General features: G+C 40.3%; 1 protein-coding gene across 3 annotated transcripts in view; it reads left to right on the forward strand.

The window, feature by feature from the left end:
• The window catches only part of PTGR1 (prostaglandin reductase 1), a 24052-nt gene extending 4306 nt beyond the window's left edge, over positions 1-19746 (forward strand). The window contains exons 1-10 of one of the 3 annotated variants that reach the window (XM_026040760.1): positions 5076-5090; positions 10852-10982; positions 12069-12114; positions 12828-12887; positions 13852-14019; positions 14732-14849; positions 15140-15295; positions 16892-16997; positions 18100-18218; positions 19157-19746. In XM_026040760.1, the coding sequence (XP_025896545.1) occupies positions 5089-5090; positions 10852-10982; positions 12069-12114; positions 12828-12887; positions 13852-14019; positions 14732-14849; positions 15140-15295; positions 16892-16997; positions 18100-18218; positions 19157-19267 (1017 nt within the window). In that variant the 5' untranslated portion in view covers positions 5076-5088 and the 3' untranslated portion in view covers positions 19268-19746. Of the gene's footprint in view, positions 1-5075; positions 5091-10807; positions 10983-12068; positions 12115-12827; positions 12888-13851; positions 14020-14731; positions 14850-15139; positions 15296-16891; positions 16998-18099; positions 18219-19156 lie in introns of those variants that run through there. The other 2 variants (XM_026040761.1, XM_026040762.1) reach the window with 2 other exon arrangements.
• Positions 19747-24416: the final 4670 nt, after the last annotated feature.

The raw sequence follows: 24416 nt of genomic DNA on the forward strand, positions 1-24416 counted from the left end.
CGGAAGTTCCACAGGAACTTAAGGAAGCATTTCTTCACTGTGAGGGTGACAAAACACTGGAACAGGCTGCCCAGAGAGGTTGTGGAGTCTCCTTCTTTGGAGATCTTTAAAACCCGCTTGGAYGCAGCCCTGTGCCAYGTGCTCTAGGTGACCCTGCGTGWGCAGGGGGGCTGGACTCGATGACCTCTGAGGTCCCTTCCAACCTTCGGCATTCTRTGATTCTATGATCTTTGYCCTCTCATCCCTTTTCTGCCTTTCCTAGTGGTCATCTGTTCTCATCCTCTAGATTGTTAGGGGACCAAAAATATAGTAATTCTAGCCTGTTTGCATCTGGCCTCCTCTGTTTTCACTTGGAAACTGGATCGCTAAAGTAATGGAAAATGTCCTGGGCTCTACTCACAGAGTGGGATTGAGAGGTCTTGTGTACTTTCTGGTGTTTGCCTAGAGGGTGTGCTTGGGGTACTTTCTTGAAGACATTGCATAGATCTCTTAATTATTTTTTCTTTCCACATTCTGTAAGTGTCAGGGCTGAAAGAGACAGAGCTTAGATGAGGCAGAGTTTTGTAACCTTTAACATGCCTAGAGAACTCCTGAGTGTACACAGATGTGTGGATGATTGTGTGCTTCTGCGTGTTACTTTGTTGCTTCATACATAGTTGAGGCTGGAGAAGGACAGGAAGAGAAAAAGATTCCTTGGGGGAAAGTGTAGAGATGTTATTGGCTGTGGAGCCATGTTCTATAAAGTTGGTGGCTGGGAAGATTGTGTCTRGTTGATGCCTGGGCAGCTGTAAAACAGGGAACATCTCACAACCCTGTTCCATAATCCTCTAATATGGCTGTATGTTTCTTCATGCCYCAGATGAAAATATTGTGGTGTTACAATTCTACACCATCTCAACAAAATCCCATAATTTCTACCCCACCTTTTCTTAACTTGATTATTCTCCAAAATAAAGTTAATGTTGCTGACACTCCAGAGATTTTATCCSAACTGAAGTCACGAAGTAGACTTTGCTGTCCTTCTGGCTTGATATTTTTCTAAAGGAGATAAGGATTTTTCTTTTAAACTTCTGCTACTGTGTCCAAAGTTCAACTGAAATTTCCCAAGAAGTTTAAAGGTTTTGGAGAGGCTTGGAAATGTGCTTCCTTGGTCAACAAGTAAAATCAAATGAGTTCAAATTAACCAGTACACCAGCATTCAAATTTAGTTGTATATCTTGGAAGTAATGGTACATTTTATGAAGTATTTCAGGATAGATACTGACATATAAAGGCTATCTAGTTTACAAATTTCTATTAAAAAGGTTGTGACTGAAACCTAAGCAAAACTATTTCTTGATATATATTGTGTCCCATCTCTGTCCTCTCACGTGTGCTATTCTTTCATTTCCAGCAGTCTCAATCTGAGAGACAAAAGGCTTTTATCCTTTTCATCTTTTCATGGTTTTCATCCAGTATCGTAAGACCTGGAGTACTGTGTGCAGTTCTGGGCTCCCCAGTATAAGAGGGACGTGGAGCTTCTCGAGAGGGTCCAGAGAAGGGCAACTAGGATGATTAAGRGAATGGAACATCTCTYGTATGAGGAGAGACTGAGTGAGCTGGGCCTGATTTCTCTGGAGAAGAAAAGGCTGAGAGGGGATATGATTAATGTCATGATGATTAGTGTATAAGTTCAGGAAGGGAGAATGCAGGGAGGAAGGGGACAGGCTGTTTTCACTTGTGGCCAGCGATAGGATGAGGGGTAAYGGCCACAAGCTGGAGCACAGGAAGTTTCGTCTCCAGGTGAGGAGGAACTTCTTTACTGTGAGGGTGACAGAGCAGTGGAACAGGCTGCCCAGGGAGGYTGTGGAGTCTCCTTCTSTGGAGGTCTTCCAAACCTGCCTGGATGCCACCCTGTGCCACATGCTGTAGGTGTGCCTGCTTGAGCAGGAAGATGGACTAGATGATCTSTAGAGGTCCCTTCCAACCTTAAATATTCTGTGATTCTGTGAACTGTTGTGTGCAAATACCACTCCTGTCTTCATGAAGGGCAAGAAGGAGGATCCAAGCTGTTACAGGCCAGACAGCCTCACTCACTTTGACCACACTCAGTGATGGAGCAACTAATCCTGAAAACCTATTTTCAMTGGTATGAAGGACAAGCRGGTGATTGGAAGTAGTCATCATGGATTTATGAAGATGAAATCATGCTTAACCATCCTGATAGTCTTCTATGATCAAATGACTGTTTTGGTGGGGGAGGGAGGAGAACTGTAAGCTGTGAATATCAACTTCAGCAAGGCTCTCATAACATCCTTGTAGACAAACTGATGAGGAATGGATTAGATAAGTGAGAAGAGAGGTGAACTGAAAACTGTCTGACCAGGCTCAAAGGGTTATGATCAGCATCCAATTGGAAGCCAATCATTAGTGGTCTATCCTAYGGATCAATACTGAAACCAGTAATGTTAAACATCATTAAGGAACTAGATGATGGATCCAAGTGCACCTCCAGCAAGTTTACAGATGATGCAAAACTGGTAGGACTGGTTGATACAGCAGAGGAGTTTGCTGCCCTTCAGAGGTACCTGGAGAGATGGGCAGCAAATTGTCATGAGGAGAGATGGGCAGCATGAGATTGTCATGAGGTTCAACAAAGTGCACCAAGACAGGAAGAACTCCAGGCATAAGTACAGATTGCTGGCTGAACTGCTGGAAAAYAGCTTTGCAGAGAAGGGCTTGAAGGTCCTGGTGAACCACTGCTTGGCCATGAGCCAGGAATGTACCCTTGTAGCAGAGGARGCTTTCAGCCCAGGCTTATCCTGGGCTACGCAAGGAAGGGCATTGACAGTAGATGGAGAGGGATGAACCTCCCCTTCTATGTGGCCCTGCTGAGGCYACAATGGGAGTGCTGTGTCCAGTGCTGGGCTCCTCAGAACAAGACAGACAGTGACAGACTGGAGCAAATCCCATAGAATTCAAGAGACATGGGCACAAATTGAAATATAGGGCTTTGCATAAAAATTGTTTTTTACTGTGAGAGAGATCGAACACTCTAGCCAAAGAGGTCACAGAATCACCARTTTTGGAGATACTCAAAGCTCAATTGATTTTGAGCTGAGCATGGTCCTGCACAACCTGCTGTAGGTTTTTCTGGTTGAAAAGACAGTTTGGTTTGAAGGCAATCTCCAGAGGTCCCTTCCAACATTGCTCATTATGTGATTCTACAAGATGGTGAAGAACAAGGGTGACCATGGACACACTGATTTTTTTCTTTCCTYTGGCCAAATTTCAGCAACATACAAAGCATGAAATGCTTTTATTTCTCTGGGATTTTTTTTATTGTTATTATTATTTTTAAACAGTGTTATCTTACAGCTTYGTTCTCCTTAGTTGTGATTTTTGTAATTTTTGTGCCTGGCTTACAGATTAGTCAACTGCATAATTCTGTAATGAGAATGTCTATCACAGGCTTTGAGTTTGTGTCAGACAGGGTGTWCTTTGGGTCTTAGGCTGTGCAAAATTCCCTCTTCTTGACTGGCTTACGTGAAGAAAAAAAGATACTCAAGTTGGTAATTGATTGGAGTTGCCTGTACCACAGGAACGGCTCATTTGTTATGGTGTTGTGTCAGTCTCAGAGAGTAAATGTTAGAGGAAAATGCTTGTGTACTGATACAAGAATTCTTCCATATTTCATATGAAGCACTGAGGAAAGAGTCCTGTCACTGCCTTCCTTTCTTCAGAAAAGAGTTTGAAGTTATGTGAAAGCCAGATGACTTCTCTGTAAGTCAGTTTCAGGACTTTCAGTCTAATGACTGTCACAGTGTGACAATAAGAATGACTTCTTTTTTTATATGCTTTATGGGTAACACTTTATCATTGAGCCGTACATTATCACAATTTTACATTTTGATTTTCTATGAGAAGATAACATGAATTAAAGCCAGTGATCTCAAGTGAAAACTATGAAAAATAGGAATCACGTTTAAGAACACTTGAAATATGCCATTACTTTTGTAATTTTAACTTCACCTAGCATTGCGTTAGACTTCTGGGCTTTTTTTGATTTCAAAAATGATGAAAGTGTTACCTCATAGTGTTCATAAACTACGTAGAATTAGTAACTATGTCTGCTTTATTTAATTTCTTGTTCCTGAGGACCTAAACTCTTTCTAGTTTTAATATATTTGTCACCTTTTTGGTTGGGTAGGGAAGTTGTAGGATCTGCATTCTGGTAGATGTAAACGTTGGGCTGAAGGTTAGGGTCTGACTACCTTGTAATCAGGGTTTCATTTTGAGTGTGTTATCTAAGGGGATCTAACTCCCAAGCTATGTTTGACGCATTAAATAAAAAGGAGAGAAAGTCGGGAAGACCACACCTTGCCAGGCATTAGTGAATGCATCTTTGGGAGGAGAGAACCCTATGATTTACAATCTGCATGGGTTGTGAGGCAGGGACTGTATCTCACTGGGCAAATGGTTTGTGTTTTGTGACATCTGGGAGATCTAAGGCATCGTTTTGCATAGATGCATTTATTTGTGAATATTAAATTACTGCACTGAGCTGTTCTGTATGTGCTGAGTGTGGAGGCYGTTTGGTCTTTGTTGTAACATGCTGTCTGCAGTCCAGAGCTGTATGTAGCAAATAGTAGTTGAACAGGTTCTGATCACTATTCTGTACTTTCATGGGCTCCATATGGATTTTTTTTAGCCTGCCTTTTTCTTTCCTTCTGTCTCTTTATCTTTTCATTTATCTATCTCTCAATCACCTAATGCAGATATATTGTAATGATAATGAGTTAGTCTGATGTACTGATCTCCAGTATACCTCCAGTATGAACTGTAGGTTGGAGCAGTTTTCTTCTTATGGGAAGAGAATTTGATAACTTATGTCACAAAGAGAAACTCATTCAGAAAAGATGTGCTTTAGCTGTGCTGTTGCATGATTATTTGTAGTAYTCTAGAAATTCAGTAGGTGGCCTCAGTTAAAAGGAAGTTTGCAACTTTTCCTCTTTTATGCAGAGCTGAATAAAAGAAAAGGTTGGAGTTGTGGCTTTACCTTACTGAACTCTGCAAGAGGCTGATGTGCTTAATGCTTAATCCTTTTAAATGTAAGTAATGGACAACAGAAATGAGGAAAGGAGGAGTCAGCTGCCAGCCTTAATAAGCCCTGAAGCTTCATATCAGATGTCAGTCTAAGGCTTTTTTCCTTTTTTTTTCCTTTTTTTTTTTAATAAAACAAAATTGCTTGCTCAGTATTGTCCAAAGTTTAAGCTTTAAATTAAATAGATTTTTTTTTAGATATTTAAAGTCATTGCAACTTTTTTTTCCCTTCACCAGTAGGATTTGTGTTGGCAGCTGTGAAAGAAAGGAAGCAAAAGATTTCTCTCTCTATTGTTCTAGTGGACTCGTCTTTGCAAATGCAGAAAAGCAAACCTGTTGAGAACTTATGCTGCAGGAAATATCAACAATTCTGTTAGAGGTTTGCAATTACTGATATTGCACTGTGTGCTGGGATTGTATCCATTTTTAAATACATAGAAGCTGAAAGAAGTGCTCTGGAAAGGAATTGGTGAATGCACTGTAGTTACCAGGAAACCACAGTTGSTGCTTCAAGAATTTTTGCCTTAGTTTGTCAATTGCAGGTAACCTCCAGCGCTCTGGCTTCCTCTTTATCCATGGATGGCTAAGTTATTTTTTTCTTGCGATGTACATAGTTTTTTAGATTCTAATTTTCTGTATGATTTCTGAGAAGACCTGTTTCTGCATGTTTCTTAGTTTTGCAGAGCTAGTGGATAGTAGAATCTCTGCTGGAATTGTTGAGCTGCAGCCGTGCTCCGTGGCAGCAGTTCTTTTCTTTTGTTGTTCAATCGCTTCCATTTCTCACTTCCAACCTTTGACCGGCTTGGAGGGATTGAAAGCTTTGCATGAAGTGAATTTGCAGTTTCATTGTTCTATAGTGAACTGTCATGCTTGCTTAGGTATTTACAGTTACAGTGTAGTGTCTGCCAGTAATAGTTGGGAAATGGTGGTTTTTTTTTTTTTTTTTTTTTTCCTTGGGCAAAGTTTTGCTATAGCTAACCCAGAGAGTAAGAAGGGATCGTTTTTAACAAGTTCTTGGGCACTTTTCGTAGGAGGCCATATTTACTCTCAGACAGTTGGTTATGTATGGGGAATATCATTGTAGTCTCTGGAACATAGTCTTTATAGCCAAATCATTGTAAGGGTATTTTTATTTTTTAAGGATTTAGAAAGCCCTGAAGACTGTTGCCTGGCACAAATCTTTGAAATGCCACAGAACACTTTGTAAGTTGAATCTGAAAAAGGAGTCTGGATCAGGTGATTTTTTCCTGAAAAACTTTATTGTTGAGGTGCTTGGCATTTTTTTCCTCAGCATCAGTCTACAGATAAATTATTTCTGAGAGAAATATTCTACTTGGCATTATATCATATTTTCTGTTATGTAGCTAATGGTATAGTTGGTCCTGCCACAGAATGGATGTAGAAGGACAAATATTATAGTCATATCTGCAAAATCATTGTGACTAGGAGCAAGATGAAGTGTTAGCCTAACTCTAAGTTTGCATTTTTAACTGACAGCTTTCTAAGACATTTTTGTATTCAAGGTTAGATTTGGACGAGCTCAGGCTAGGAAGCCTTACCACAAGATACAACTAGTTCTATGCATTGTTTAAATAAGATTTCTGGTTTTACTGTGGCTGTGTATTCTGATTTGACTCACAGTTTTCCTAAGAGCTTTACTACTTTAATGTGAAGATTTTCAGATTTAGTTCAGATGTCACCATCTTTTCTTCATCTTCCAGTCAAATTCTCTCCAGCTTCTGAAACTGACTTTGTTCTGGCTCTTTTGGCTTTCCTCTCCAATTGCTAGTATCTTTTGTGAGACCCYTTTCTCATCTTTTCCTTATTCTGCATTTTTTTTTGTGTCTTGTGAGCCTCTTTCCCTATTCTGATCTTGAGGATTGAGTTATGACTACCTGTCCAAAGGTACTTTGCTTGCAGCTGCGTTGGAGTTTGTGCCGCTCACAGTGAATGAGAACACAAGCTGGATGTTTGCTTTGCAGGTCTGAGGTTAGTACACAAAATGGAGATTCCCACAGTCATTGCTTCTTTCCTAAGTGTCYGGATTTTATGGGAAAAGCTAATAGAGAATAATGTAAAACATTCCCTTTTGAGAGGTTAATGAACCAGACCAAAGGACGAAGAGGATTTGAAGAACAGTATTGATTTTGTCTTGAACTTCAATTTCTTTGAAAGCTTTAATCATTCCTTTGTAAGAATTCCATACATGGAATATCATCACCTGATTCTTTTTTGAGGGTTTCCCCTCAAAAGGGAGGGTGGCTTACCAAAATTGCATTGTTTTCAAGAGTTCTTTTGTYGATCTCATTGCGTGTCTTTTCTATGTTTTTAAATCACCGCTTCCTTTTTGATCTGATAGTTAAAGTGGTCTGCAAAGTATGTTCAGAAATAGATGTATTATCCAAACCCACGGAGTTTAACAGCGAAGTACTTTCACAGCATAGTGGGCTGTGCTTAGAGTAGGGCAAATGCTTTTCACCTGTTTGTCAGACTAACAGTGCTTTTAGCACATCTCCAACAAACATTGCATCACTGCCCTTTACCCTTCAGAGTGCCTTAGCATGTGTAACCAACTTTGTTCTCAGCAGTTCTTATCAATTCCTAGCTAAACATACAAATAATCTTTCATTGCTAACCCTGAAATTGGATTGTGAATCCACTCCTCGAGTATATATCTGTGGTGGGATTTTAGTTTTTTTCCTTCTTACTTTTTTTTTCTTCCTCCCAGGCTGCAGCATAGCTCCCTGGCTTTGAAATGGTGATGGTAATTAGATTTCAGTACAAGATTTGAGGAATCAAGGTAAAAATGGTCTTGTTCCCGGTTAAAAGAAATTTTAAAAATGGTTTAGTGGAATTAATCTTGTAGTTTGTAGAAGCTCTATTGAAATGCTTGCTTGAAATGCTGTACTGAAAGCTATATGTGTCACAAAAAGTATGGAAATTTGTAACGCAATTACAAGGTTTGGACATGGAAGCATGCAAAAGAACAGTAGAAAAAGGATAACAAATATTGAGAAGTATTGATAGCAATTAAATTTGCAGGTTGTTAAGGTGGCAGCACATGTTTTYGCAGCTTCTCAGAGCACTTCTAAGTGGGAAATGGGAAAATGCAGAGCAGCCTCAAAGAAGGCACCTGTATCTTGACAAAACTGAAATCTCAAGTTATTGAGAAATACTTGTAGGAGGATAAAGGAGAGAGTTGGTGCTTTGTAACACGCAGATAAAGAGGAAAAAAAAAGGGCAGTGAAGAAGTATTAATGAGTCACAGAGGTGGTACAGGATGAGAAAACAAAGCACTTCTGAATCACTATTAGCTCCTGAGCAGTACAAAAAAGGCACATCCAGAATCAGCATGTGTCTGACAACCAAGAGACCTCCTGGAGAGCCTGAATCAGTGTCCCTTTTCTCCCTCCACATTCCTGACCAGACTGCCTGTGTATGTGAGTGCTGATCAGACCACTAGGACAAGCAGATCTTAGTGCTTGTGAGTATGTGTGTGTAAGAGAGTAATTGAAGTCGGTTCTGCTTTGAATCGAACTCGCCTTTTCCTCCTGCTAGGTCTTTTGCTGAGTTTGCTATGTTGTTACAGTGTCACAATGGTATTTGCTGTTTAAAGGTACAGATAAGCACTGCTAATATCAAAGCAAATGCAGCCACAGATGGAAAAAAAATGGAGCAATAGAGCAAATGGCACTCCCTCACTTTTTAAAATCTATTTACAGGTGAAATGGCAATTGCTGCAGTTAATCTCATAACCTTTGTTCTTTTGATTTTTATATGGGCTATGAGGAGTGCTAGGTTTGGCTATTCTGTTTTAATACCAAATGGCTCAGCACTGCGTGTTGTAAAATGCAGTGCTTTTACAGTGAGTTTGATGATACTGCCTTTTAGTGTGAAATACATGCATGCCCTGCTGTACATAGCTTCTTTAGTGGAAGTTTCTAAAACTACCCCTGAGTCTGTGCTGTGCTTGCACAGATTTGTGTGCAATACACAACATTTTATAAAAAGAAGGGAAGATTCCCAGTTTATTGCAGATTACTGCTGAGTGCTGACAGTTTTCTAGATCAGGTGTGTTCTGTTTGGTGAATCGAAATAATGCAGAGCTTGCCCTGTTCTTCCTAGTGCTAGCTTGTGTGCTTTTAACAAGTTTTGTTTATTTTCTCAGGTCTCTATTTCTTAATTAGTGCTGCTGCCTTGAGGTATTTATAGTTAAACATGCTGCTATGTACCGGTTTCTTCATTCTTTTCACCTTTCATATCTATGTGGTCATTTTTGATGGGAAGAAAATAAAGCAGAAGGTAGTGAAATCTCTGAACCAAGTTTTTTTGCTACACTACATGCACTTTAGCAGTGCAGTGAGGCAAGATGCCATACCCTGCCAGCATTTCTTAAGGTGCTTCTGCAGGTTACAGAGATCAGGGCAAGGGAACATAATCAAATTGATCTTAATCTTTTGGGGTGGATACTGGTACCATTAAAAATGTGAGACTACACACATGGATAAAGATTTTATTTGAGACCATGCAGGCATTTGACTATGTAAATTTCATGATAATTTTCTGCCATGGCAATGGAATACATATACACATATGGATCATTTACCTTGTTAAAGGACAGTGGATTGAGCAGTGAGTTTTTATTCATTGTCTTTTAATTGAGTATTTCTTCCACGGTGGCAGAACTCTTAAGGATTTTAGGACCAGACTAGTGAGATACGATCTGAAAAATTCCTTTCCTGGGGGAAGTTTCAGTCTCTAGAGTGTGGTGTTTTGTGGATTCTAGGACTCTGGGTTTTGCTGTTTTATGTAGCATATTCCATTTAGCTTGTCAAACTTAATAGATACTGAGTTAGTTGTTTAAGTGATCTTAAATTTTAGTGTCAGAATGTTGATTCTCTTGGGTTGTGCCCGGTGTGAGATTATTGAAGGCTTAAGCTTGTGCCCAAGGAGTTGCCTTGAAGGCGATACCACTTTTGCTGATAAAAGCAGATTATTTTTTTCTCTCGGAACGTGCGTGACTTAAGCCCGTCCTCTCTCAGAGTCAGTCACAGAAGTTCATTGACTGATCTCGTCAACAGAAGAGTTTTCAACCYGCCCTTCTCTAAGTATAAATTTTGTTTTATTTTTGCTTGTTTTCGTGTTTTTTTAGAAGAGTGAGTCTGTGAGGGTAAAACAAATGCAAGTCATATTTTAAGGAAAAAAATGATCCTTTAACAGGTTCAAGTTTGGAGCTTGGCAATTGGGGATACTTTTTTTTTTTTTTTTCCAAAGCATGAGGTGTCACTGAAAATCTTAGAATTTTAGAGATCTGTCTTAGCTTTCTATTTTGGATTAGGCTTTGAAAAATTTAGATTCATTGCTCATCTCGTATGGCAAGAGCAAAACTGAGAGTTAATTGCCTTTTTTTTTTCCTCCTATTTTCCTCCCTCTCTTTCTTCTCTGATTAGGATGCTTAACTAGCAGCAAATCTTCTCTCTCCAGTTTCTTTAGAATTTACCACTAGCTTCTTTTGGAACTTTCTCACTGCTGCAGGAGTTACTGCGCAGCAGGCAGAGAGGTCTAGTATTTGCAAGAAGCTCTTGCTTGGTTGCTTAGTAGTGAGATTGTTTCAGTTATTTGCTTGATCGGTTGATATTTTTGTGGGCTTTGCAAGCAAAAACCTTCTTGTGTGACAGGATATAATCAGGATGCTTGACCTTTTTTGGTCCCTAAAGTATAAACTAGTTCCTGTTAACAACTTAATGCCCTTTAACAACTCTTTGTCAGGTATCCTTTGAATTTGTTGTGCAGGATGGYGACTGCCAAGGCTTGGGTTCTGAAGAAGCATTTTGAAGGTTTCCCCAAACCCAGTGACTTTGACCTGAAGAAGATTGAGCTCCCCAAACTAAAGGATGGAGGTAAGTAAAACGATATCCTTTATTTATTTTTATATAAATATATTTTTTTTATTATTTTTTTTTCTGGTAGTAGTATGTTTCTTGAACTTTTGGAATTGGCTTGGCATGTGTTATGGCAATCCATGTGCCTTGACAGAGCAGGACAGTTGCTGAAGAACATGCATGCAGATGGACTTGGTGGGTTTTAAGAAATGCCTTGTGGTAGTCTCACTGAAATTGATGATGGAGCTCTTGCCAACTTGGACATGATGGTGGCRTGCCTTTAAAAGTCCCACCCTGCCTAATTGCATATGGTGCATCCTGGCAAAGCTTTTGATTGTGGGAGAAAATTAATGAAATGGTTATCATCTGAAAACCAACTGCAATAAAGAGCCAGATTTTGTTTAGTTCAGAAAGAGAAATGAACCATGGCACACAAACTAATGAGTTATTAAACCCAAACATGCCTACATGCTTTCCACGTGAAAAGTTGTCATAGGCTMTTTTGTTTGTTTAAAATAAAAGGTGTTATTAGGTGTGGAATTGAATGTTAAAATTTATGTGTGAATGAAAGTTTAAATTAACATTTGTTTAGCAATATACTTCAGAAGTGACATAGGAGACAACAAAGAGCATGAAGCTAAGCTACCTAGAAAATGTGTGTGGGTTTTTTGCTGTTGGTGTTTGTTTCTTCTCTAAGAGAGGAAAGTGATGCTTATTAATCTGTCTCATGATAATTAGTGTCTTAGCACTCTCTGGTGGTTGAATCCTGACAAGGCATTTTATATTTGGGTCACAAAAAAACAGTCTTTTGCTTAGGGGGCTAGCCTGTTGAGTGTTCTACATAGAGAGGAGGTAAATAATAATGTAACACAGAAAGTATGCTAGTCTTCTGAAAAGATACTTCCTATTTTCACAAATAGCACAATGTTTATCCAAATGAAGTCAATGAATGTAGTAGTTGTTTTTAGTAGTTTATCCATGAAGGTCAGTGGGATATGGGGCTTATGAGCTACAGGAATTCTTGTAGCTGTTAAGATTGATTTGTGGAACCTATGATTTACTGTACTATTGATGTCTATGAGTTTGTTCTGCCATTTCTTGCAGAGATTCTCCTGGAATCAGTGTTTCTCAGTGTTGATCCTTACATGAGGTATAACTTTTTTCTTCTTTTGTTGCTGACTAGTTCAACTCATTTGAGCTCCCAGTTAAAGAGTAAAAGCCGTGGAAGCTTCCTCCACTGCCAGAATGCTGGATGCTTTTGTTGGCTTTGTTTTAAGTGTTGTGTGTARATTGTGATGCTTTGTAATGCTTTGTGGAGCTGTGCCAGATTCAGCTGAATGTTAGGACTTTGCTGCAGCCCAAGAGTTTCCTTGGACTCTGTTTATTCCTTTTGCTGTCTCCTCCCCTGGAGTACAATGAGTTCAAATGAGACTGTGCTGTTGTAGTAGCCACCACGATAAACTTAGCAACCCTGTGCTTAAGAACTTGTATTCTAAATAGGAAATTGCTGTTTGAAGTTGTTAAGTAATGATGATTCAGGCACAAAGAACTATGGAAAAGTCTGACAGAAACTGGTCTCTGAAGTAATTCTTTAGTGAATTAGAAGTAATTCTTATGGTGTGTCATGCCTCAAGATTAATGCCATCTTGCCTCTGACACTCCAGCAAAATATTCAGTCAAGATGGAGTACTTGAGTTACTGGTTATAGAAAGTGCCAATTTAGGTCATTACAGAAAGAAATCTGCCTTCTTTTGAGAATGACTGTTTGTGCTGTTTATGGTAAGCCAATAGCAACTGCTCTACAGCATATCTGGAACATCATTGTAGTTACTTACAATAAACACTCTCTCTGCTGTATTACAGACCTTACAGTAAAAGGGACATGAAAGAAGGAGACATAATGATAGGTACGCAGGTTGCCAGGTAAGATCTTCAGTAATTTTTTGTCTTGTCTTCTCACCTTGTTATCCACTACCCATCAGATTCCAAATTATAAGCGAATGTACTGCCCCCTGAGAGATTTGAAGTCTTGTATTACCTTTTATTGATGTATATCTACATATTGTCACAACTGCGTTCTTTGTCCATAACAGGTTGACCAGTGTTTATTCTTTGTGAGCCTCTTTTCCCTTCTTGGAGAGCATTTGTATCTCCTGTACCACTCATACATTATTCATACAGATTATATTTTTAGAGGTGATTTTTACAAGAATGAAAGACCAATAATTATTTTACCTGACATGAAGTGTCAGCTTCACATTTTAAAGTGTGATATGCAATAATTGCATACCTTAAACTATCTCAAGGTCAGTTAGGATACAGCTCATAGCCAAAAGGGCTATCTGATCTCAAATTCATTCATTCTCAAATTCAGCTTGTATGAAAAGTATGAACCTCTCTCCCATTAGGTGCTATTTCTTGAAGTGTCTTAAGGAGAGATTTGTTGTCTCAAGATACTGTATCGTCAGGATCTTCAGCCTGATTTCCTGATTTGGTTCAGATTTGCTGAAAGGAGAACTGTTCGTTCTAGCCTACCTGTGACTCAGCTTCTTGCTTTTACACCCTTTAAACCCAGCATTCTCTTTCCCAGAAGCCTAGTCTGAATTCATCACAAATTGGTGTTAGTCAAAATTGTTGGTATTTGTGTAAGAACATAAAATTTGCAAGGCTAGGACTTCATCTTACCCAATATTCCTCCAGTAATAAGTGTGAGTAGTCATTTCAGAAAAGTCTCTGGAAGCCATCAGCATCTTGAAATGCATGCCCTGGCATGAAGTATTCCTTTCCTCTAACAGAGCCACAGGCAAGGCCTGATAGCATTTCTTTTCCAGAGCAGTAGAGATCTGTCTCAGACGTATTTTTTTTTCTCCCCTCTTCTTTTAAACAGGATTATAGAAAGCAAAAATCCTGCTTTTGTCGTGGGATCCTTTGTAGTGGCTAATGCTGGTTGGAGAACTCATTTCATCTCCAGTGGGAAAGATCTTTATCCTCTTCCTCCTACSTGGCCTGAATCTCTCCCCAAATCTCTAGCTCTTGGGACAGTCGGCATGCCTGGGTGAGTACAGAGGTCCAAAGGAAACTGTCTCTGATTTTTTCACTGGTCAGGTTGTTTCTGCATGTTTGTATGGCATTTTCCCTTAACTTGTTTCTCTCTAGTAAAGCCCATATGAAAAAAAGCTTAAGGATGTCCTTAGAGGAACCGAAGTTTGGCCCAATCTATAGGTCAGAAGAAAGAACATTCCTTTTTTTTTTTTTTTTTTTTTTAATTTAATTATTTATTATTCTTTCCTTCTTCCTTGTTTTCTTCTTCTACAAGCCTGGCTTTGTGATGACCATTTTCATTTCTCTTTTGATGTGATAGGAACTAGCTGGCAACTGATACATGTCTAGTCTGGATTTGTTCTCTTCCAACTCATAATTAGGTTGTCAAATTATAAAGCAGATCTCTGTATACCTCCTTTTGGCTACTGAACACAAGAAAACCTGTCTTCAGCTAAAGTAGACTTCTACCTCAGCATCCTGTTTCCCAGTAGTGTATCTTGCTTCTCTGAACTTCCTGGAGACTTTAAGCATGATTGGATGTGCTCACAAGCTAATTTGAGATGCTGTTTGGATGAATCATTTTTCAAATTAACTAGTTTTTCATAAAGAATGGGGAAAAATTAACCTTGTTCTGGTCACGACTATATTTGTTTAATGTGGTGAAGTCACACCTTTGTATGTAGTGTCTTTTATCCTCACAAAACACCCTTTCTTTTTCTCCCTAGCCTCACTGCATATTTTGGTCTGTTGGAAGTCTGCAAGATAAAGCCAGGAGATACGGTGCTGGTTAATGCAGCGGCTGGAGCTGTGGGCTCTGTGGTGGGACAACTTGCTAAAATTGGAGTGAGTGGCTTAAACTATTCATACTTAAGCTATAGAGGACTGATCTGGAGGAGGAATAAGGCCACAAATTATAAGGAGACTGAGGGGAGGGCAAAAACCTCCGAAGGGGTATCTGCAATTGAGAGGGGAAAAACTGCTGGAGATGTAGCAGAGCTAATTTTGAATTTTCTRGGAAATTCAAAGTGACATGTTCATGACAGTCTGAGTTTCAGGGCAAGCCCTGTGCTTCTCGTAGGTGTCAGTCTGTGTTGTCAGGGAATTTAGAAATATTTTTCTTTCTTTCCTTTCAGGGTTGCAAAGTGGTTGGCTGTGCTGGCTCAGATGAAAAGGTTGCTTTTCTGAAAAAAATTGGCTTTGATGAAGCCTTCAATTACAAGACTGTTACATCTTTGGAGGAAGCACTGCGTAAAGCCTCTCCTGATGGCTATGACTGTTTCTTTGATAACGTGAGTTCAGAGGCAGGGACGGGCCAAGAAGACACCACTGTCCTTCCTCAGACTGTGGCAGAAAGTCGTTGCAGTTTAAACACCTTGGAGAAATGATCTCCTTGAGCTTGTTGCTTCTCAGGTCCTTTCCAAAACTTAACTATAGAAGTAATAGAAAGGACAAACATTAAAAGATAAGCCTGGACTGCTGCTGTGGGGGTTTTTTTTGTTTGTTTGGGTTTTTTTTTTTTTTTACCCTGGTGAATGGAGAGAATACTCTCAAAAATGTGTCTGATTTTTGAGAGGAGAGGGAAGCAGAAGACATTTAACCAAAGCTTGGCAGAGGGTTGCTGTTCACTTATGGACCTGCCTTGGATCACAGACAATTCTCTGCTGTTTTTGGAAGCAGAATGAGAGTGAGTGGCCCTGCTGTGCACAGTCCACGTGACTACATACATATAGATATAAAAAATAATTGCAAGACCAACCTGAAAAATTGCTAGACCTTTCTATTGAGCATTYCTGACCTCTCCCAGGTACAATTAGAGTTAAGAAGAGCTGGGAGCTGTTCTTGGTAAACTGAAAGTGGCTACATTGATTTGGGCACTAAGAGAGTTTAATGTCAGGAGGGAGACAGAGTGTGTTGAGGATGAAAGGAGAGAACAAGCACTCCCTCCCTCCCTCTTTCTCATTTTTTTAGTTTTAAAAAAWCCCTTCCTAGTACTGGTGTAGCTCRTGTGTGTACAGGACACAGGGATATTAGCCAAGGCACTGCTCTGGCCTACATGTCAACTGGGCAAACCAGTGAGAGTTAGAATGGCAAGCAGCAGACGGACATCAGAACTCCCTTAGTTGCTATATGGTGTAAGGGGCAGCTGTCATTACACCTTTAGCTGGTCTTTCTTTCAGCAGTTTGACCATTGACCAGAGAATGACAGTGCAGTGTTTCTRTGTGAACCAGCATCTAGCCCATGTCTTTCTGGGAATCCTTATGCATGCACTGTGTCAGGGCAAAGCACTTGTCACTGTGGCCAGAGTTTGCTTGCTTTTCTACTGTGTTCCAGCCTTAATGTCATGTACGATTGAGGTTTTAAACAGTGTTTAACACCCATTCTCTTTCCTCTCCTCTCAGACTTGTCCCAGCAGTAGTTTTTTTTCACAACTTTTTCTCAATTGAAATTCTTCAGTGGGAACATTTGGAAGAAAAYTATTAAGTTGAAGAATATCAAAAGCTTGTTTGACAGCTGTGCAAATGAGCAGAAGTGCAGTCTTGTGTCAGGAAAAAGCAGAGGTGGGCCGGGATATTCTCTTTAAAGGAGTCTCTCTAAGGGTAAATCATGCACAATATATCAAAAACAAGTATCATGGAAAYGGAGATTGGAGTTGAACTTCATTCCTTGTGATCACAGCGATTTCTTCATAAGATGSTGATACAGAATTCTTATAGACTTTGAACAAGCGTAACATGAAAACTTYGGTGAAAATTAGCATTTTTTTCTATTTTAGCCTGTTCTTTTTTTGCCYGTTTGTTTTAGCAAATTCAGGATGGCAAGCTGTGGCAGTCAGTACCAAAAACTGGATTTTATCCAATACTGCATTCATTCTGATTTCTTATAGGTGGGTGGAGAATTCACCAGTGTAGCCATTCACCAGATGAAGAAGTACGGGAGGATTGCCGTCTGTGGAGCTATCTCCATGTACAACGACTCGGTGCCTCAGAAAGGTGTGAGGCTGCTTTCTTGTGTCTAAGCTTAGTTCCTGTTAAGTGAGGGTAAAGAAACCTGATGGGAGACTCCTCATTTTTTAAAATGGTTGATTCAGTATGCCATTTGAGTGTGTGTGTGTGTGTGTGTGTGTGTGTGTGTGTGTGTGTGTGTGTGTGTACACATTCAGAAAGCTGAAGATGGTCCTGGAATAGCTGGTCTCCCTATGAATACTTAGGTTCACCCGGCTTTGTACACATTCATAACAGGTGGTGCGCATCAGCTGATAAGAAATGAAGAAAAAAATAAATTCATGTAGGATTCCCTGGGGAACCAAGTAAGATACAGATAGATAAAGGAAGGTATGTGTGGTAGAATGATGACATTTGCACAGTACCTGCTTGTAGAGGGGAGAATGCATTATCTGTCAGCTTTTTTTAAATAATACAGCTTAGTTTCAGTTTGCTGTTCCATTTCATGAGTGCCAAGAAATTGGCTACCAGTGAAATTGGTGAAAAATATGGCCAAGATGCATATTCATTTTCAGCAGCGTGCCATTTTCAGAATTTGTCTTCTAAGATAAAGATCACTTTAAAGAAAGGATGGGCTTTTGACTGTGAGAAGACCATCACCTATTGTGAACTGCCTAACAGACACTTAGAGATACTTAAGAAATACTAAAAAATATCTCTTTTTACCTAAGAGATACTTAAAATCTCTATTTAGGATTTGGAAAGAATATGAGAAATTGGCAACTTTCAAAGAGTATTGTAAGGTTTTTGTATTTTAAATTGGCTGTCAAACTAGCTAAACAATACTGTCAGGATGAAGCTGAAGTATTTCAGCTAAAGTATTTGACTCCTGAGTTATCTTGTTTCACAAGTGTTGGGCCTTTAACTCAGCTTTAGAGATATAGTCTTTCCTTTCCTGGATGACTGTCCAGGAATCCTTATTATGTAATCCTAGATACTTCTGTTTGGAAAGGACAGAAGTTACTTCTAGCTGGAACAAAGTGATGCACTTTTCTAGCTAAAGAAGCTGAAAGCTTCTTGTTATGCATAGGATCCAGTTTTCAATAGAACTCTTTCTAAAGGTAGTTTGCTGGTTTTATGTCTTTTGCAGGACCTTACATGCAGTATCCAATGATCTTCAACGAGCTTCGAATGGAAGGGTTTATTGTTCACCGCTGGAATAACCGCCGGGAGGAAGGTCAAAAGGCACTCCTAAAATGGGTCCTGGAGGTATGAAAGAAAGTGGTGGTTTCCTGTAATACAGCAGGTGTACTCCCACCATGCTTCCATTTTGCAAGGAGTTTCTTATTATAACTGGTGTGTGAGGTTTTGATGAGATCTTTTTCRTTCACCTGACTTTGTCCTTGAGCATTTTGAAGACACTCAGACTATATGAAACATGCTGTATACATGTTACCAGCTGTTGGTYCTGACTTAGATATAGCACAGAATAGGTGCAGGCTTTTCAAAAAGGATCCTTCCAGTTTAATTCAAACACTTTCCTGTCAGTTTAACTAGAGCAATTTCTCTTTCTCTTTCACTCTGCTTTCAGTTGCAAGGATTTCTGTTGTATTGTGACAGAATTACTGACAAGAATTGGTGCTTTGGTGGAATTGGGAGCCAAGCTTTGTAGGGAGTTAGAGATTTTTTTATAATTTTATTTCTCTRACACGAGGCCAAGTTTAACATGTGGTTTGTAGCTGTGGAAAGTTTATGAGAGGGAGCACTGAAGGCTAAAATGTTCTAGGTTTTATAAATTGAGGATTTGGGGACACTCAGCTTCTAGTCACTTAGATTTGCAATTCCATGCTTAATTATAGATAGAGATGAACCTGCCTTTGAGGAAATAATCCCTTACCTTTTCATTTTTGGGGGGACTAAGTTGCACTAACTCTGTTGTGGTATGTTTCTGCGACAGTGACTTTTGTTCTGTTGTGACTCCAGTGGAGGATCTTGATACAAAAAGAGATCCTGTCATGGAACAAGCCATATGCACACCTAGTTTTGCAAAGTTACCCTGGTGTGAACTTGCTAACATTTGTTTCAGCCAGAACATACAAGCTGGAGAGAATCTGGTAGCAATTTAGTCTCAAAAAGCCAGGAAAAAGTAAACTGCTGTTAAAAAGCTGATAAAATGAATACTTAGCCATTTGTTCTTCTTTTCACAGGGTAAAATTAAGTACCATGAACAAATCACTGAAGGATTTGACAATATGCCAGCAGCTTTCATGGGAATGTTAAAAGGAGAAAATCTTGGAAAAGCTGTTGTAAAGGTCTGAAGGTCACATATCCTGTTTCTGAAATATTGCCACAGGAGGATGTGATTCTACTTAAGTGCCTTTGCCTTATTATTCAAAAGGCACATTGCTGTCTCTTTGCTGAATGTTTTGTGATGATAACTTTTTAAAGTRCTTTTTCTAATAAGTAGGTGTATGCAAATGGTTTGGCTTTTGAAGAACTTGAGAATGTTCTCCAAACCTATATACAAAGTCCAGAAACTATTAMAGTTAGTTATTATTATGCATAAGAAAACCGTAACTATAATAGTTTAAGTCAAATTTCACCAAAGTTGATTTGAAACAAATTTAAGTTGGCTTGTAGAAAGGAAATGACAGATTTTGCCTGTTAATGACACATTTCATTACTAACGCCTATTGTTTTGCCTAAAACTTTGCTATAGGGGAAGAGGCTAACAGACAGGGATTTCCATTTGCTCATGTGGATGGTTGACTTTTTTAATCTTCTCATTTACCTTCTTATTGACTTCATCATGAAACAGATGTCTCAAGAATAGTTAAAATTATGGAAATAATAAACAATAAATCTATTAATTCACACTTCGTTTGTGTTACAGTCCTCCTCTTAAAACACTTTGCTATTTTGTTTGGTGGTGCACACCTACTGCATCTTTTCTCAACGGGATATGGCAGAGCCAAAAAAAAAAAAAAAGGTTACATAGAAAGGTTTATTGCTTCCTTGAAGCAATAATTAAGAAACTGAATAGACTGACTCAGCTGGTGGGAGGGGTGACCTTCTGGAACTTTTTGATCCCTGGAATTGTGCTCCTGGTGCATCTGCTGCAATCACCTATTATCCCAGGTGTTCCAAATTCTAGAGGCCAGATGTTGCCATAGGGATATCTAGAAGCTTGAACCATCTTTCAGGTTCATGCAGTCAGTCACTGCCACCTTGTGGACTTGCATCTGCCACAACTGTCTCTGTGAGCTGCAGGTGCAGATGGATCTTCACACCTTGCACCAGCTACCCTGCATTTTCTAGGTACTGTCCCTACTTTTTTTTTTCAAGAGAAGGAAAAATGTATTTTACATATGTGTGCATGTGCTTTTCCACACAGTTGAGTTCCTCAGCTGCTTCTAGTAAGGCTTTACCAAACCTGGAGGACCAGCTCTGCCTTTTAGCTCCAGGCTGCAAGAACCCTCCCCTGTAAATAAGGATAGTGAAATGGAGTTTACTCTGAGCTCAGCTTCCCACCACCTTCCAAGGCTGTGCAAAGACAGCCTAGCAGCTGCACCAAAAGTAGCTCCTCTGCCTTTTCCTGCCTGCTGTCAAAGTTTCTGTAGTTGGTCTTTATCACAGGAGTCCCTGCATAACCCCAGTTTGGAGCAGCTGGGGTGGATTTAGTGTGCAGCGTGTACACTCCACCTCATTACACAGAGGCTTAAGTGCACATCAGCCCTGATGGCTCCGTTACCATCCTTTAGGTTCCCCCAGGCCCTCAAACTGACCTGTGTCTCCTCATTTCCAAATGTTTGCAGCCACTGTAGTGCAATCTGAGGCACAGAGAACCCATACAACTGGACACATCTCCTCTGCAGGACCAGAAATCCCACAAAACCCATCACCACCTCTCCATCCCTCTGGATATTAGGAAGTTTCCCCCTCCACATCATGGCTAGGCCTTGCCCAGGGCACCAGGCACCTCTCACCACATGGTCACTCTTGGTTCTGGCATGGAAAGGAAGGGTCATTTAAGGCAAAAATCACAGGTCCAGGGGACACAGCCCTCCATCTATCTCCCTGCAGGCAGGGAAGTTGCCTGAAGTGGAACTTAGGGTAAGAGAGACATTGCAACAAACCTAGGGAATCTCTGAGGCAATCAGGGCAATTCCTTGAGGTCTCATGCTGCTTAGAGGCCCAGACAAGTTATTAGTTGTTCAAAAACCTTAGGGATTTTTGAAGGCAATAAAGAGGCTAAGGAGAAAAAAACACTGACTAAGAGTGTGTTGAGAAGGGCATTATGAGGTTGGAGATCAGACAAAATTATCAACACCAAATGCAGTGATGAGAATTAATAGAATTCTGATCTATTCATTAGAATCATTACAGGCACATACTTTTCTGCAGAATCACAGGTGGGTATGTGCAATAGCCAAGCCTTACCCTGTGCATCAAAACTTTGCAGATAAACTGTGCTTAAGAAAATGCTCAGAAGTGGCATGTGGATGGCTAGAATCGTTTCCCAGCATGGTGTCAGGGCACTTTCAGAACATGCAGAGAGTGAGGCCAAGGAGTGTCACTGTTTCACTTGGGTCTGATGTCACACACTCATCTTGTCATCTCCCTGCAACCAGCCTGGCTCAGCCCTCCTTTTGGAGGGCCCTCTCATTAAGTCTCAGTTAGAGCGCACAGCTGGTGTAATTTCTGTGCTCACAGAGGAGCWCCTCTGCGCTTGCACCATCAGCAGCCCTCGGTAGGACAGCTGTGTAGCAGGCCTGCAGAGGAGACACTTCTTGCTCTACTGGTTTGGCAGCAAAATGGCCATCTCAGCCATTTCATATCCAGGAGAAAGAGGCTGCAGTCATTGCCTGAGGGAGGGACAATTTCTTCATGAAGCCCTTACTTCCAGAAAGGACACTTCAGCATGTTTCTCGCACCACATACACGACGTTTCTTCCATTCAGGTCACTTGACCATTTCTCACTTCCCTTGTGGAGAGATCTTCTCAGATAACGGTATCAGGGTTTGCAGTTCCTGCAAACAAGTCACATTTGGTTCTCACCAGAGCTCAGAGTTCTGTGCAAGAGATCGCTTGGTCGCTTACCTGCATCTTTTTTTTTTTTTTTTTTTTTGGCATGATAATGCTGTTAATGTTCTGAATGGAAAAAAACAGCCGTTTTGCAAACAAAAATGCACCCCCAAGCAGTCCAGACTACTGCCCACACAGACACCATCACAATTTAGGGTTACAAGCACCTGGCCCATGTACTACCAAACACTCTTTAGATCTAGAAGGCCAGTTCCTGTCTTGGAATACTCTCCTTCCAGGCAGGTGACAGCTCTTAAAGAGCTGAAAAAATCCTTATAATTGCAGTAGTTTGATAAATTACTCTTCAGTGGAAAGGAGGCACTGCACAAATTCAATCAAACTGTGGCATAACTACATGCTTGGAAAGGAATAAGTCCCTTAAGAAAGTTCACCTAAACATTTAGTTTTTCACTATGTGTTCTGAGAGGGCAAGATACCTCCAAGCCCTTATGTCCTCCTCAAGGAGATGATCTTAAAGAGAACACCCACTTTCACACAAAGTAAAGCAAGTATTCTGGCCATAAGTGGAGGATTTCTGCAGGAAAAAGAGAGAAAAGAAAAAAAAAAGGCACAAATRAAAGACCCTAGGGACTTGGTGTACTTCTCTTAAACACTTCTTTGCACTCATTTCAACATAAATTACTCTGACCTTTCCCCACCCTTTCCCATTTCTATTTTAATTTGCAGTTACTTGCCTGACTCTGTCAGAGCTGTTGCAAAGTTGACCTCTTAAGGGAGCATTATGTCAAAYTGAATGTACAAGCAGTATTTCTAGCCTTAATTTTGCTCCTCCCCCAGCTTTATTAAGCCAGACCAGAATCCTACATCAACAAAAGTATTAAAGCTGCAATAGCATGCATCTTGGTAGCTTCAAATACTCATCTAATGCACCATGATGCAAGTGTCTGCTTTTTACTAAAGCAATGTTTTAGGGGTTTGTACGGAACTTAGTCCAGCTTTTCTCTCCATATCTCTTCACAGCTCTAATGTGGCCTTCCGTGCTCCCAAGTAAAGACAAAAAGGGAGCTTATTTTAAGAACCAATGCTTATTTTCAGATACTGTAATGAAAAGGGYATGTTCTTGCTCCAGTGTGATCTTTCTTCCTCCCCAGAAATTTGCCTACACCTCCACTTGGTTTAGTGGCTGCCCACTGACCTGTGTGAGCCACCGTTAATACATAGTTGCACTTCTGGTTAGCCAAAAAAAAAAAACAGAGCCAAACAGGAAGTGTATTGCAAGTCCTTTTCACTACAGAAGCAAAATCCCTCCATCTGACAGGACTCTTGACACCTGAGGGTGTGACCTCAGCTTATTCAAACAAGATGTTTCTAAAGTCTCCTATTCATGCAGGGGGCTGTTAAGGACTCCTGGCTCTCTCCTGGACCAGGAAGCTCGCGCATGTTTGTGTTGTGAGTAAGCCTGAGTCACCCACTGCTCCACGCTGCAAGGCGCAGCAGCTCACTCACGCTGGCCCACAATGTTTGCGGACACAGCAGGAAGTCTCCCTTCATCTGTGCTGGTCTGAAGAGCACAGCTCACCTTGGGCTGTAGCAAGAGACAACACCCAAGACAACAGTGGAACCAGTTGTTAAGCAGCACACAGATGCAAGTAGGTCAGTGCTATTTTATACAGCTTGATGCAAGTGTGGAGGACTAGAGGACTCAATTTATAGTATAGTATAATCTAAGAAAGCAGCATTGTTTAGTTAGAGGACAAGGAAAAAAACAAATTAGTAAGTCATCTTGAGTTTAACACACCAGGAGTTTCAGCTTTTCAGTTTTACCTTCTGGTTTATGGCACAAGCAACAAAGCAGCCCATCTTCAACAGTAGTCAGATCTTGTCACTAAGAGAATCAGAACGTACAAAAATGACAAGGCAGAATTGGAAAGGCAGAAGGTCCAAGTCTTCCTTTTGCTTCCAAGGTATAAGACATATTATCTTCAAGTGTTAATCTGAGTCTTAAAGTCTCAAACCAAGCTCAATAGCAGACTAAAGACTAAAAATTAGTAACAAAACTTTTTGGGGCACACAAGCTTTGCTCTAACTCCAAGCTCATTTTTTTTTCCTCGCATTGTTGCCCTCCAGGTGAGGGACTGATGACCTTGAATAGGGTGACAGAAGACTTCTCCTGAAGCAGTCACTGCAGTCCYGTGTGACAGTTTTTCATCCCCAACAATAGCCCAGTAATCAATCACACTGCATTTGATGCAAGAACCTTTGTGTATCCAGACCGCCCTACTTAACCAAGCAACAGCTATGTTTATTAGTAAGARAAGGAACTTCTGGCCACTCAAAAATCTATGGGCCCAGATGGGATGCACCCAAGAGTGCTGAGGGAACTGGCCGAGGTTATTGCTCAGCCGCTCTCCATCATCTTT

The sequence above is a fragment of the Nothoprocta perdicaria genome, unplaced genomic scaffold (genome assembly GCF_003342845.1).
Source record: "Nothoprocta perdicaria isolate Ctin4 unplaced genomic scaffold, notPer1 scaffold_265, whole genome shotgun sequence".
Taxonomy (NCBI): Eukaryota; Metazoa; Chordata; class Aves; order Tinamiformes; family Tinamidae; genus Nothoprocta; species Nothoprocta perdicaria.